Source organism: Gallinula chloropus, assembly GCF_964237585.1.
Source record: "Gallinula chloropus genome assembly, chromosome: 3".
Lineage (NCBI taxonomy): Eukaryota > Metazoa > Chordata > Aves > Gruiformes > Rallidae > Gallinula > Gallinula chloropus.
The window spans coordinates 92,455,026-92,471,279 of NC_140087.1; the positions used below are offsets into that span (position 1 = coordinate 92,455,026).

At 35.6% G+C, this 16,254-nt stretch overlaps 1 protein-coding gene across 1 annotated transcript in view; it reads right to left on the bottom strand.

The window, feature by feature from the left end:
• Nucleotides 1-16,254, bottom strand: part of ADGRB3 (adhesion G protein-coupled receptor B3) — a gene marked incomplete at its 5' end in the record, with an annotated part of 463,681 nt that overhangs the window by 222,190 nt on the left and 225,237 nt on the right. The window contains 2 exons of the mRNA XM_084262372.1: nt 5,670-5,778; nt 10,539-10,607. Of these exons, the coding sequence (XP_084118498.1) occupies nt 5,670-5,778; nt 10,539-10,607 (178 nt within the window). The remainder of the gene's footprint in view (nt 1-5,669; nt 5,779-10,538; nt 10,608-16,254) is intronic.

A 16,254-nucleotide genomic window follows, 5' to 3' on the forward strand; every position in this document is an offset into this window, starting at 1 on the left:
TTAGGTAGAAATCTGAAGAGAATATAAGTACTCTATTAATTGAACAGGGCTTGTATTTTATATCTATTAGGAATGTATTTCATTGCAAAACCATGCAAGTTTCACTTTATTTTTCCTTTGTGAAAATTTGTTCTTTACAAAACCAAAAATAATGATATGAATTATTACAGAGGCATTTACACATGAACTATGACACACGACAAGGAATGATTCCTGTTCATCTTCTTAGAAGTAATCACCACAATCCACACGATGTTTCCTTAAGACTGTACTCTTAAATTTTTATTTGTGAAAATGTGGGGTTTTCTAGAGCAACTTGGTGGAAATGGGAGTGAGATCTGAATGGCTGGTTTAGGCCATTCTATGGAATTTATATTTTTATTTGTCTGACAGGTCCAATTTTCTTTCTATTTGGAGAAAATGTTAAAATTTTACCAGCTGAATTTTCATTGATGACAAATATCGACTTTAAAAATCAGAATACAGTGCTTTAACACTACACAGTGTCAGATCAACCAGTAATTTTATTACTAATTAATTCTGAGTATATGGGTATGTAATTATTAAAATAATTGTTTCCTGACTGAAAATTTTAGACTTTTTCTTTACACCTTTGGACAAGTTAATATCAACACTGTGGATTTTTTTCTGTCTTTAATATATTTTTAAAAAGAGCCTTTCAAATGTTAAAAGCAATTCAGTCTCTTGGTATATTTTAGGCCAGTATGATATTTATGATATATGAGTCAGAGGATCTTGAGTGCTGCATTTAAAATACACATCACTAACTGATGCAAAAAAAGATAAGCCGAATAGGCAGATGCCATTAGGATAATAGAGGAACCATACCATGTGGAGAGATTGCTAGAAAATGTAAACAGGTTCTGTGGTTTACAAGACCTAAAAACCTTACCTTGGGAGAAGGTGAATGAACCCACAGTAAACGACAGAACACAAGACTGCTTGATTTTCAGGTTTCACAAAGCAAGGGTACAATAAGGTCTCCCTGGACCCTTATCTTCTCCAAGCTGAACAAGCCCAACTCTCTCAGCCTGTCCTCACAGGAGAAGTGCTCCAGCCCTCTGAGCATCTTTTTGGCCCTCCTTTGATGTTGTTCAAGCAACTCAATATCTTTCTGATACTGAGATACCCCGAGGTGGACACAGTGCTCCAGATGGAGCAATAGAGGGATAAAATCACCTGCCTTGAGCTGTTGATCTCACTGCTTTTAATGAAGACCAGGATATGGTTGGCTTTCTGGGCTGCAAGCAGACATTGCTGGCTCATGTTGAGATTTCTATCAATCAACAGCCCCAAGACTTTCTCCTCAAGGCTGATCTCTGTTGTGAACATCTAGTCCCTTTTAACAATCTGTTCTTAGATATCTATTCTAATCATTCCAGTTATCAATCTGTTATATTTTTTGTTATGCAGCTTCAAATTTCCTTGTGTTCACAGGTTTTATTTACTCACAAAGTAGCACTCCTATTTGCTTTAGATGACATGAATCATTCAAACCTAAGCTAATCATTAGGCTGCCTTTACAGACAGAGGAAAAACTTTCAGAAGGCAACTCATACCCTTACTTTAGATGTCTGAGATGGTATGAATTGCTCTCCTGAGCAGTAGTTTCCCTCAACTGTAAAGGAAGTTTAGTGTGACTTTGGCAACTTTGTGATGCATAAAGTAAGTAAAAGGAATCCCAACCATATAACCTCAAATGAATAGAGCATTGCAAGTGGTGACTACTGAAAATTTAAAAAAACCCTAAAAGCCTCTTTCTTGATACTGCTCTTTTTGCACAGTAACGCTGCTTTCCTCTGAACTCAGCGCAAAAGTGACCATGGGATTTTACTGAACTCTTTTAGATTCCTACATTATGTATAGTTTGAACTACTCCCTTTTACATGCTCTGTCAACACTGAATTTAATCTGCCAGTGGGTATCCTCTTCTTTTCATTTTGCTATACCCCCTGGAGATCTTCAGTTTCTCCTGTCTTTGGCTAGTCTAAATAACTGTGATATCTGCATATATTAGAACTGATCACTCAAACATCAGTATTCATAAAATTAACATTAACAAAAAGTAGCTTTTCTCATGCTGAAAATTCTGTTTATTTTCTGTCAGTTCCAAATAACATCCATGACAACAAACTGCACTTCAAGATTATTTGGTGTTCTCATTAATATCTTCTAAGAGCTGTAAGCTCGGTCTTTAACAAGACGGTCTCCTTTAACAATCTTTTGGCTGTTACACTTAAAGAAATTTATTTGGCAACAGAGAGAATTTTTTCCTTTATAAAAGAATCCTGATCCGTCATAGAAATACTGCTCCCAATTTCCAGTTCCACATTCCACCTATACATCTAAACACAGCTATGCCTGTGGCACTCAAGTCTTCCAGTCTAGCAATTTTTTTTTTTCAAATTAAAGGATGAATATTTCTTGATAGCAGTTCAGCAACCTTTATAAATTTCTTCAGAACTCTTAATAGTTTACTGCAAAGGGACCCGAAATCAGCCAAAGCCTTAAAGTCAATCTTCTTAGGCCTTTAGCTCTCACAAAGTTCAATAGGCTCTTAAACGCTAAGATAAACTCTTTGATCTAAAATCAGGAACTCACCCTTTAAAAGAGAAAACTGAAAGCAAATAATTAACACAGATGGTAATATGGTTTGAAAGCTTTTTGCCCACTGCAGGTGGGTCTCTGCTTCCAGCTGATGCAGGGACTCTGCATGGTAGCAAATCTCCCTTTTCCTGTGCCTGCTAGCTGGTCCTGATGAGGAGGAAGAGACAGAGATTGAGGAAGAAGAGGAGGAGCAGGATGAGGAAAGAGGCTTCTATCTTCTATTAGAGCTCTTTTATTTCACTGCTTTACACTGCGTAGGTGGGGCTTCACCTTTAGTACTGGGTGCAGTTTTGGGCACCACAGTACAAGAGGAACACAAAAATATTGGAGATTGTCTAGAGGAGGGCAACAAGAATGCTGAAGCATATGGAGAGGACCTTTTATGAGGAGAGGATGAAGTCCCTTGGTTTGTACAGCCTGGAGAAAAGGAGGCTGAGGGGAAACCTCATCGTAGTCTATGGTTTCTTGATGAGGGGATGTGAAGGGGTAGGCTCCAATCTCCTCTCTTTTCTGACCAGTGATAGAACCAGAGGGAACAGTATGAAGCTGTGACAGGGGAGGTTTAGGCTGGATATTAGGAAGAGGTTCTTTACTGAGTGGGTGGTCAGGCACTGGTACAGGCTCCCCAGGGAAGTGGTCACAGAACTGAGATTGACTGAATTCAAGAAGCATCTGGATGATGCACTCAGTCCCATGCTCTGAATTTGCTGGCCTTGTGTGGAGACAGGAGTTGGACTTGGTGATCCTTATGGGTCTCTTCCGACTCAGTGTATTCTATGATTCTACCTAGTAATTTCTTAAAGGAATGTAATGTAGAACTGAGAGCATGGAAATAAAACAAACACCATCTGTCTCAGCCATGCATGATCAAAGCAAATTGTTGCTTTGATATTTGTTAAGTTTTTCATAGCATATTCTTTATCCCTGAGAGAAAAGCTAAGAAAGCCCTGTTTAAAGATGAATATATAAAAGTTGGGTCTCCTTTCTGCACATTGCTTCCTCAATGAAATGTGTTTGCTGGCAAGAATGTTAATACAGTAAACAAGACCTCACACATTGTTAAACTCTTGCTATAGCAGAATTAATGCTAAGACAACAACTGCATAGTTCATTTGTCTCAGTTGAGATCAACATAAATGTTTTCTGAGTTCCAAGTATGTAGCCAGACACAGTTATGCCAAGCCCCCGAGGACAACTACGCTAAACTGAATTATACCAGATGCAGTTCTGCCTTGTTTGTGAATATAAGGAATTACTCCTTGCTGATAACACCCTTCAGGCCCCATCTCACCATGTCACCTGAGCTCAAGCATTCTGGTCAATGAGTTGCACAGCAGTGACTCTGTCCTTTTTTTGATAGTTGGTGGAGGAATAAACCTATAAATTCATTTTACTTTTCTCAGTATCTTTCTATTCCTTTGATGGCTATATAGTTAAGAATAGACCTACTCCTGAGTACCTAAAAATATCTTACATGTGGGAAGAGAAAGATAATCAAAAGAAAGACTGTTAAGATTATGCATTTATCTACACTAGCTAGTGCACAGCACGGTTTCTGATTCAATTGGAAGTTGTTGCTGTTTTCCATTTGAAGTCATGAATATGTAGAGACACAGATTATTTGAATGTCTCTTCTTAAGACACATTCCAGTGGCTTTTTTTTCACGATTTTCAGAGGACAAACAGATCAGAATGCAATACAACAGCCAAGCAGCACAGGCTGTGCTCTTTAAATAAGCTAATCTTTTTATTTTGTCATAAAAATGCCATGGAACAAGCATTTCAAGAAAGAAACTGTCTTTTCTTTATGAATTTGTGCAGGGTCTAGCATAATGAAGGACTGACAACTGGCAGAAGCTTTAAGTGGTACTACAGTGCAAGCAGTAAACAACAGAAATGAAGTTCCCCTCACTGCCTACTGAAATGTTCTAAACATTTTAACACTGCCAGAGTTCTTTTCATTGAGTTCTTTGACATGTCTCCAATGCAAGGCTGTGCCTTACAGGGACTAGTTTTTACAGTCCTGTCAATTTAAGTACAAACATGACAACAAGAATAAATATTTATTATTGCCCAGCAAGTTAGATTTCAGTAGGGACATCCCAGCAATTTCCCTGTTTTATTCAGCCAACTACTTTCTAAATGACCATGTTTTCTAACTAATTCTGACTATCTGAAAACTGACTGACATATTAATGTAGGACAATGCGAATTGAAAATCTCCAAGAATGCATTGGCATCAGAATTTTTGCTGTCAGAAAAAATATATTTTGAATATTTTCATTACAAGGATGAATATAGTAAGGAAGGAAGAAAGAAGTTACTATGCAAAGACAAAATGTTTAGAAAGTAGCAGAAGCATTTATGGCTACTAGGAAGTGCAATTCAGTCGCTAAGAATCTTCATGTGATGTTTTTTATTATTTTATATTGCCTGACAACTCTCCAGTGTCAAAACCAGAGACTGAAAAATAAATCTGAAAAAAATTTTCAAACTGTCACACATACAAATAAAATTGTAGTAAGAAATCGTAAGCTTAAATTATTTTGGCATCTAATAGATTTTTTTAAATTATTGCTTATATGTCTATGCTAATTATTATCACACCACAACATTTGCAAAGAACAGAATATTAAAAGAAATAAACAAAACTAACATTTTTCAAGCTATTCAGCATATCATTATTATCTTAATCATCATGATTTTCTAAACAACTCTTTGAAGTACTTCATTACCTGGAAATGCTCTAACATATAGCTACAGTTCACTGTAATCTGACAAGTATTTTCTGAGTTTCATTTAAAGTCTGAAAACTTGCATTTAGATCTTGACATACAATGATGGAGAAGTCTGATGCGGAAGAGTTAGCAAGTGTGTTAAACCAGAGAGGAGATAACTAAGCAACAGAGACAATCTGGAGGAGGAGGAGGAGGAGCAACCCAATCTGGATTGTGATAGAAGCAGTAACTTTATAATAAATACTTGCAATTTCTGATTTTCAATAGGTCATAAATTTGATAGAAGAAATTCCTATTTCTTACCTACATTTCCAGTCATTAGGTATGAATTCTGAAAGTCCATCATTCCCATTCCAACAATGTGTATAAAATCTTCAATCACCTGCATTAACTCCACCGAGCCTGGATAGATCTAACAAAGAAAGGTCAGACATGCTGCTAACTATAATATCAAAATATTTACATCAGCAAATTCAAACAAAATCAAATGTCATTAAATGAAACGTGAGACTTAACCATCAAACTACTCTTCTTGTGCTTCAATAACAAATATTTTCTACCAGTCCAAAAACCCCATGTTGTCATTAGATGCTTATGTGAACAGACACTATTCATAAAGGCATATGAAATCAGCTTTGCACTGGGACTCTGGAATGTTTACTCTAAGTCACTGCACTTATGAAAAGATTTTACTGACCATTACTTTCATTACTGGTTAAAGCAGTTCATATTCCAGAATAATCCTAATAAAAATATTTTTCTTTCCTCTGGAAGATATCTTCAATATAGTGTTAATAACTATTGACACAAACAGCTCAATGCAAATCTTACCACCATGGCCCCTCTAGCTTAATAAGCCTTAGTTTTAGTAATTGTTTAAGTAATACAAATTGTTGCTGGTAATATTATTTTCATTGCTGATGTGGAATAGTAGAATTATAGACTAGCTGAGCTTGGAAGGGGTGTCTGGAGATGAACTAGTTCAACAGCCTGCTCAGAGCAAAATCAGCTCTAGCAGTTTACTCAGGACCACATTCAGCTGGATTTTGAACATTTCCCATGATGGAGACACCAGATCCTGTCTGTGCAACATGCTCTAACATTCAATCATTCTCACAGTGAAAAGGTTTTTCTATTTAAACAGAATTTGCTGTACTTTCATTTTTGTCCCCTTTTTCTTGTTCTTCTTTGCTCCCACCCTTCAAATTTTTTAACGTTGACAGGATGCCCACTGAGCTGTTTCTTTTTTTCCATGCAAAACAGTGTCAGGTCTTTCAGCCTCTCCTGCATATCAGATGCTCCAGTCCTCTAAACATGTTCACAGTTCTTCGCTGGGCTCATTCCATTACATCCATGTACTGGAGATCCCAGAACTGGACACAGTAAGCTAAAATAAATTAGTCACCTTTGCACTGCTAACACAGCCTCTCAATATGACTTTCAAAATGGTACTTCCAAAGACACTTCCAAAAAACAGAATTTATTTGCAAAGCTGTAAGTGACTATGATCACAAAAACATTAAAAATTGTTATATTCAGTAATAATGCATCATTAAAACTGCATTAGAGGTCAAAACAGCTATTAATAAGCTTTAAAATTAAGCTCATATCACATACATAAAAAATACTTTTTTATTGCTGTGGCCTGATAAGAACAGGACAATATTCAGTAAACGAGTATTTAGCAGTAGGAAAAGAATAGATTATCTGTTCAAAGTGCTTTTTTCTTTATATCGGTGAGATGTCCAAATTTCTCTTTATGAGTAACACTCAACCCATTCTTTCTAATAAGGGGACTCTGAAAAATGCATCCAGAGACTATTCCAGCACACTGCACTCCATCTTCAACATGCATTTTCTGCCTAGATCCATGCCTGCCTGGTTCAGAACAGAGAATTTCACAATGTCCTTTGTTTTCTATATTTTTATAACAGGTATGGCAGCAATACCATTTTTATGAAGAATTTGTTGTGACATTTATGATCCTAACAGGTTGCAAATGTTGCATCAGGTGAAGGAGACTTAATTTCCACTTCCCTAATGATGATACTGAGGTAGCGTGTGGGGTTTTTGCATCCTCCTCATACATAGCACATGTACTCACAGACTGTGTACTAAGGATGCATTTCAGAGATTTTTTTTTCCAACCTAGTTCTTGCACATAAACTTTTATAGTAATAAATTTAGCAGAAACAGGTGAACAGTCTGGGTTACAGAGGTACTCTTCATTTTTATATATCAGAAGTACTAGTTATCAATAGGATGCCAGCAGATGGTAATGAAGAATACAAACTTATGCACTGTGGACTTGAAGTAGTTTCCTGTATGCAATGCATCAGCTCCTAACAAAAGGCAAGTATTAAAGTGAGTGTTGCTTATCAGAATACTATGTAACCTGTAATTAATGCTATCTACTGCTGGCATTTAAAAAAGGATATGCTGAGGCATTACAGCTGTATACTGGATAGAAAGTAAAAAATTTGCTGACAGTGAGTAAGATTTTCTTTCCAGCAAATAATCCAGAAAACAGGCAAAGAAATCTATACTAACAGTAGCTCTACAGGTCAACAAAACCATGCAAGCTGGCAAAAAAAATGTTGGTTAGACTGCCACTTGGTTTGCAATGTTTCATTATTGAAAAACCAATCAAACAAAAAAACAGCTGAGTGTCCAAAAAATCAGAATCATCTTTACTCTTTTTTAGTGAGTCAATAATGTTTGCACTAGTTTGTATTCACAGCAAATACTGATTTGTCCAAATTACTTTCAATTCCTACCTTGATTTTGATATAAAAATTAAAGAAGTCTTCCCCCAGGATGTAGTGATTTCAAATAATATTTTTCTGGTTTAAAATCCTGTTTAACCATAACTTTTCATTGTTAGAAAATAATGTTTTCTATAGGAAAGCTGTTTCTTTTTTTTTTTTTTTTTTTTTTCCCCAATAGCAAAAGAAAAAGGCATCTTAGTGGTACTTAGACTCCAGCTCAGCCTTCCTTGTCAGTTAGAAGAAGTGCTTTCTTTAGTAGTTTCTTTGAGACTGCTTGTGTAATTGCCCAAGAAAGTAACAAGGCCAATGGTATGTTTTTCTTCAAGTGTCATAGTTCTGGAGTCTAAGATTTAGTGAATTCCCTAGCTTTGTCACTAGGCAATTATGGCCCCTCAATTCATGCATTCATCTCATCTTGGTACTTGGTTGGGTTCTTGCCTGCCTACCAGTGCTGGTAGGTCTGGGAGATAATGAGAGAAGGAGTATCGAAAAGTAGAAATAACTTGTCTCCACTCTCTTTTTCAACAGCACTTCTTCCACCAGCAGCAATGAGTTTAGGGAACTGGAGATACATTGTCCCCTCTTTTACCTCCGCATTCTCATAATTTCTTCTTATGTGTTGTCATCCCCTAATCTTCATGGGACAGATGGTGGACATAGCATGGGTAAGCAGGCAGGGTGGAGGCAGAAGAAGACAAGGATGATAACATAAGGAGTGGTATCCTGTGTGTTCATTAGTGGGTCTAAAATACTTGCTTAATATTGGCTCCCTAATCTTGGTGCTGTTTATGGAAACTGCCCACATGCATGTGATTTTGCTGCTTCCACCCACCACCACTAAGGAAAATGACATATTTTGTCTATTTCTGTAGTTGGCTATTGCAGAGAGGAACAGAAAAACAACAAAAGAAAAATATGATTCCTGTTTAAATTTCAATGGGTCAGCATTGTGTCTACTGCAAGGTTTGAATTTGTAGCAAAACCCCTTGATCTTCCCTTTCTTAGTCGTATTATAAAGATGAACTTATAAAAATACGTTAGGGATGGGTAAATACCTAGAGATTTACTCAGAAGCACATTAAAAGTGAACAACTTTCAAGTATCTATGTAACACAGTGTCAATAACCATACAAGAGAAAACCAAAGATCTATGTTAGGTGTTTTCTTGCTTTTGAAAATGGCAGATATTTAAGGAAGGATATAAAGGGGCATGTACATAGAATTCCATAGGAATTCTATTGGAATTCCTGCCCCGCCTTCAGCAATTCTTTGCCAAAGGACTACCTTAAGCAAAACCAGGATCTTTCCATGAACAGTCCTGTGCTGAGGTTTTTTTCATTAATTTATATCTATACTTTTTAAACTTGTGTACTTTCAGGAGCAAAAATTCCTGCAGCTTGCCTTCTGTAGGAAAAGTATCTCCAAACATTCATTCTGAATCTGCCACTATTTGATGTCCTTTAGTTATTTTACAAGCACAGGTGTACAGATTAATTATTCCTGCTTCACATTCTCCAATCCACTCCTGATTTTAACAGCTTCTACTCCATATAGGTGCACTTGACTCTTTCATACTGAATATCTTGTTTTGTTTAACCATTCTTCATACAGAAATGTTTCCCTGGCATTGACTACCTCTGTAATTTATTCTCTGTACATAATTATCTGTTCATTCCCATTGTCCCTGTTATTTGTATCTGAACAAATTTGATAGTTTTATGGTCATTTTCACGAACAGAAATATTGTGTTACACTATTCTTATATAAGCATGTAAGAAACACTTATATCCAAGAAAAAATGTTTTCCTTTGAATTTTAAACTTTTTTATTTCAAATTAATGATTTTTTTTAGACTTTATTTCATGAAGTGCAATCATAATCTTAGTCCTGAAATTTGTCAGTCTTAAGGATCATAACTGTTCTCTTAAATACAACCTTTTAAAAAGGTCTACCATTTAAATTTCTGTTTGATTTTATTCATATCAGTTCTTCAGGTGAGTACCGATGTGCTCTGTTTAATAAAAGCATCATTGCAACTAGCCTTTGGTAGCATTTTCAACTTTTGTATGCAATTCATTACAACATCTAAAAGAAAAATATAATGAATAATCCCATGGAATCAACAAAAATATCTTACTGGAGAGAAGTGCCTTATATTCCTAATATAACATTAAGGAATTAGTCAACGGGTCTTATAATTAGTCCATTTTTAAAATCATCAGTTATTTCCAGAATAGTGTCTCACTTAGGATTTCATTTTACCTACAGCAGAGTGTTTATTTAACCTCGTTTTAAATTTATACATTCCACTTTGTCATGACTTACTGAAATAATGTGGGGCTTCTGATGCAGTGAATGCCGTAATATACATAGTCTCCAATGAGTTACAAAATGCAATTCTTACCTGTTGCGCATCTTCCCATTTCTCTTTGTTTTCTTCATCTAAGAGGTTACTAATGATTTGAAAGAAGTTCTGAAAACATAAAAGACAAAGTAAAATGACTTTCAAAGACATAAACAGTTATATCCTTAACTTGACAGTAAGTAAGTTTTCCTTCCTGTTACAGATGCAGTTCTGCAGCCTATTTTCTGCCAGTGGAAGAGAGAACAAAATAATACATTAGACTGATAAAAGGACTTATATATTTTATGGTTAATTGTTCATTTCTGGCCATATAATCAGGTTCCATACTACCGCTTTGCATAAAATATGAACTGTTTTAAACTTGTGAAGCATCTAAATGTGGCAGCGTTCACTTTTGAAATTTCTCTCATTCCAGAAACAAGAAAATTATATATTTTGTAAGTAAACTAAGCACACTGAGAAAGCACCAGACTCAAGGTTACTAGCTTCTATTAAAAACATGAAAATGATCCTTAATGACCATAAATAGGGCATACAGTAGTATTTTATTGGTAAATGCTATTTTTTTAAAGGTACATTTTAGTAATTTCTACAGAGACGGAATAATTCATTTCTCTTTCTTTGACCTTAAATTGCTAATTTCTTTACCTGAATCTCCTATTCATTTAACTATATGAAAGAACAAATAAAAGCCAGGGCATTTTGGGTTTCAATCACACATTTTAAAAATCACTTTCTTCCAATTGTTTGTGGAGAACTTTCCTTTCCAATTTTGTCAGCTCTCTCTACCAATTTGTATTCCCAGCTTCTTCATCTGTAAAAGCTAAGAATTTGTGCAGTCTATTCTTCTCAGGTCTGTATTACCTTTTGTGCAGAATGTCAATTTTGTCTAGTCTGCTAATTATAATTTATCTGTTCCTTCATAAAAGATATATGTAGTTTCCATTGACCTTAGCTGAAGAGTGCAATTTAGATCCTTGCAACATCTAAAATATCCATAAGTGGAATACCAATCATAGGACCCTATTGGAACTTGGATTAATGGTCATTCCCTCACCTGCACTTACTTTTTAGCCATTACAGGACAAACAGGGCTTAAAAAAGGTTTAAGTAAGAAGTAAATTTAACTCACTATTAATGAAGATACAAAGCATTTGAATGCAAAGTGACTGAAATGAGAGCAGAAATAAATTCCAACCTTAGTGTATTATGGATAATGAAGTTCTGCTTGAAAAGAAATTAATTTCAGAATATGAGATACTGCAAACATTTTAGGTGTCTCACAACTATGTAAGTAAAACATTAGAAGATACAAAATTGAATAAAAGTTGTGAAAATTATATTTATATAATTATATGAAAACTATTTTCACATAAACCCCATGCTTAACAGTTTAATGTAGTCCTAACATTACTTAACAGGCAAGAGGATCAATGTTTGCCTCACCATTTTGAAGTTAACTATATGCTATATAACTATATAGTTATGCTAACTATAAAGTTTACATAGATCGAAACTGCTTTAATTTAGCAAATTTATTATAGAGGTGACTGACACTTTTGTGGACTTGGGCAAAATAATCCTGTACATTTATGAGGAAACAATTCTTCTCTCAGTGAAGTTGGTAGCAAAATATCCATAACCTTCAGTAATCCAGAACTTCATGAAAAGCAAGGAAATGGCTCATCAAGCCCCTACAAAATATGCCAAGTATGATGACAATTAAAGAGCCGATGTAAAAGAAAAGTGTTCTCATGGTTTCATCCAATTTGCAGTGATACAAAAGGAAAACTTCCAGTCAAACTGAAGAAAAGGAAAATGTAGATACATATTGCTTATATATCAAGAATAGATTTAATCTTTTTCATGTATTTACTAGCAAAAGAAAGCATACTGAAAAGAGTTACATTTAGTATTCATTGCAAAGGATTTGCCAGTTCAACCAGGTTGGCAAATCATAATTGTGTAAACGCAACTTTTGCTAGGAAAAATATACAGCTTTATCAGTCCCCCAAGCAGAATAAGCTCTGCTTGCGAAAGCAGTTTCATGGCACTATAACCACAGCTACCCTAGAACATAAAGATTTTGGCAAAGAGTTCTACTAGGTAGAGTCAGCCCTAAGGGAATTTGGCCTGAGGAAAATACTTTTTTTAAAGCATGATATTTCTGCACTTCTCTAGTGTGATACCATGGAGACACAGTGGACAGAAATTTTAGCTAACTTTAACTTGCTAGGGTTCCAGAAGCAGTCTAGTTGCAGCAGGTTGGAGCTCAGTGTCAGAAAATTTATCATACTATAGAGATGGTTCAAAGCTAGTTTTGCACTACATTGCAGCCAGTGATTCCCCTGCAGAAACAGTCTAAGCCTCAATTGCAAAAGTATCTGTGTCCATGTAATGAGATCTATCTGAGAGTGGGCTAGATTGCCTGAAACATACTCAGGAGGTATAAATTTTTCTTGCAGATGATAAATTACATGTTTTTTACTAATAATGTTATGTGCTTATTAAATTTTATGTTTATTTTAGTCACATGAAACTACTAAAATGACCAATAATTAATATATATATGTGGAAAAGCTTATAAATAATCCTAGGCTCAAGCACAAACAAAAGATGAGCAATAACTGATTTAATATATACTTCATACTTGCCAATAAACCATAAATTATGTACATAGACCTAGTGACAAGAATATCTTGCTTCTTGACATCTTTTTTTTCCCCTCAATTTCTATCCCTGGCTGATGTCATATTTACGGTAGCAGTGGAGGCTGAGATGCATGAAGATTTTTCAGTCAGCAATACCAGTGCTTTGTGAATTAAAGAGAGAGACGATTAAATGACTTGGCTGCTTCAATAATGAATAAATATGAAATGCAGTCTAGAAATGTGACAGGGGAATAAGGGTTAAAAAGTCTTTCACCTACTTTGACTATTCTCTTGTTCATTGCATTAATGCTGCAAGAAACAACACTGCCCTTTAGTAAAATGATTGACAGGTAGGAAGGCTAAATTTTAGAAGCATTATGGATATGATCTGATGGTATTACTGCAGTAAACACTGGACCTCCTTGTAGAATCAAGCTCTTTCCTTTCATGGCAGGGTTTATATTATTGAAATGGCCACTATAGAAAATGTGACAGACAGAGCCGTATTTTTAAGTCCTTTATTTTTGCGCAGGCTTTTCTGAGGATAATGCCAGTTACAGTCAGCAATGGACAATTATGTTTTCCTAATTTAATTTCCTTCCTTTCAATCTTTTTCTCCTGTTATACAATGGCTGCAGTCCTCTGTTCCCATCCAGATTCTTTGACCCTCTCTGCAGGCATAAATCTGTCATAAATCCTTTTATACAGCTAGAGAAGAATTCCTCCCTAGGAGGAATTACTGGATAGCCTTAAGTCACCTCCACTTTTTGGACTTCAGCATAGGGAGTGTGTGTGTGCGGAGAAAAAAGCATCGGGCAATCCTGTTAACTCCTGACTGGCGGCAATGGTCCCTGTGGCTAATAGAAATGGGATTATACTGCTCTAACTTATTTCCTGTTGGTCGCTAGATCAGGGGACTGTACAACTCACTTTGGCATGCTGTCCTAAAAGGTAGGATGCTGCCACCCTGTCCTCAGAAAGTAGCTCAAGCACACTTAGTTCTGGAAAGTGTCCCAGACCATTGCTTAATACTATGCTTATTTAAAATCTTAATTATCTTCCAGATTAACATTCTTCTTACATAAGTAACAATACAGTCGCTATCTCATAGCCTCACTGTACCTGCACAGTGTACTTTAAAGTAATTTCCGTATTAAAAGAAGGACCTTGCTCGTCAAATAATTCCATGACTTCTGCTATCTCTGCTCCTGTACTGCTGTTTTCAATCACTCATGCAAGATACCTTTCATACCGCTTAACGGCTTTGTATAATATGTGGCTGTTTTTCTTCCTGACACTGTGTATGCAACTTAAACATAAATATTGTTGCAGAAAAGGTTTAAATATGCAAAAAGTCATACAATAAATAACTTGGCACTAGACATCCATACTTTTGAAGCTTTGTTTTGCTCTTGGTATCTGTCTGCCTTAACAAGTGCATTTTTTAAGCCACTCATCAGATAGTAGCATCTTCATTTTGAGTAATTAGCCTGAAGCGTTCACACTTGATCTCACTTTTCACTCTTTTTGTTACGAAGTCTCTGAATCATTTCTTTTGCACTATCAATGAATATTTATCTTGGATATAAATCAGAGATTGTAGACAGTAGAGGAAATAAACAGATGTAGGGAATGTATAAGAAAGAAATATACTTAGACATAAAGACTTAGTTTTAATGGAAGTCAGTGTTGTTTTATGAACCTTTAAAAATACTGTTACTCATAATTCATTAGCTATCTTTTGGACATGTGAAATGATAAATTGGGAATTTCAGGAATTTGAAACCTCACTTATACTTTTCTGAGAATTTATTTGAACCAAAACCCAGCACCTAAGAATCTCTTCAACTAGCACACACACACAAAACAAGAATTAAATTACCACTCGGGACTTCCTCAGAAAGAACAATCTTTCTTTTTTAATGCAAATTAATTTCATATTCAACTGTCACTTCTTTTGATGATGGACTAGAAAGTATGAAAATATGTGATAGTGAAAATGAAAATTAAATACACGAAGTAGGGTAGCATATCACATATATTTACATGTGGGAAAATCCTGTTTTCTCAGAAATTGACAGTAAAATTTAAATTGATGTAACTGAGCCAGGTTTTCATTTTATATCACAAGTCAGTAACAGGAACATTGTTTAATATATCCCCTGTGCAAAGCATACACTTCATTCTCATTTCACATACTTTCCTGAACATCATGCTTTGGGTTTTGGATTTTACCTTAGCTTGTAATTTGTTAAACAATTTTTTTTTATAAATTTTGAGTTTCAATGCTTTCCTTCCCCCTACCCGCCCAGATTTAAGGGCTATTGGTATTCAGCAAGTAAACCCAGAAATACAGTTATTTCTTGGTTTCAGAAATCCCTCCTCATTTCCTTCATGGTTTAACAAATCTTGCCTTTTCTCTTTTCTTCACTTCAAAAAGATTATTCAAAAATTATTAAAATAGTCCTAATCAATTTTCCAAGTTCTGCCAGAATACTATTATAAATTTTGGAAACAGTTCTACATTGCTGAAGTGAACAGAACTTTTGGCACTATCATTAGTGGGAAATGAATCAAATCCACTCTAACGCATGAAAACTTCAAATGACCTGATGTGCTTAAACCCATGAACAAAATCACTTGTGCCAAGGAGTTTCTCAAAGCTGGTTTTACCACAGGTTTCTCTAGTGCCTTTGAACCATGAAGAAGCCATATTTGGCTGTCAGATTGTTGAATGCATGAAAAAAAGGGTCACAGAACCACAGAACGTTAGGGGTTGAAAGGGACCTCAAAAGATCATCTAGTCCAACGCCCCTGCCAGAGTAGGATCACCTTGATTAAATCACACAGGAACATGTCCAGGTGGGTTCTGAATGTCTTCCAAGAAGGAGACCCTACAACCTCTCTGGGCAGTCTGTTCCAGTGCTGTGTCACTTTCACAGTGAAAAAGCTTTTCCTTCTGTTCACATGGAACCTCCTATGCTCCAGCTTGCACCCACTGCCCCTTGTCCTATCATTAGACATCACTAAGAAAATAAAAAGTCAATAAATAACACCCTGTTTAACAGCAAAACTTTCTGAAAGTAGGAAAAGATATTGGCTTG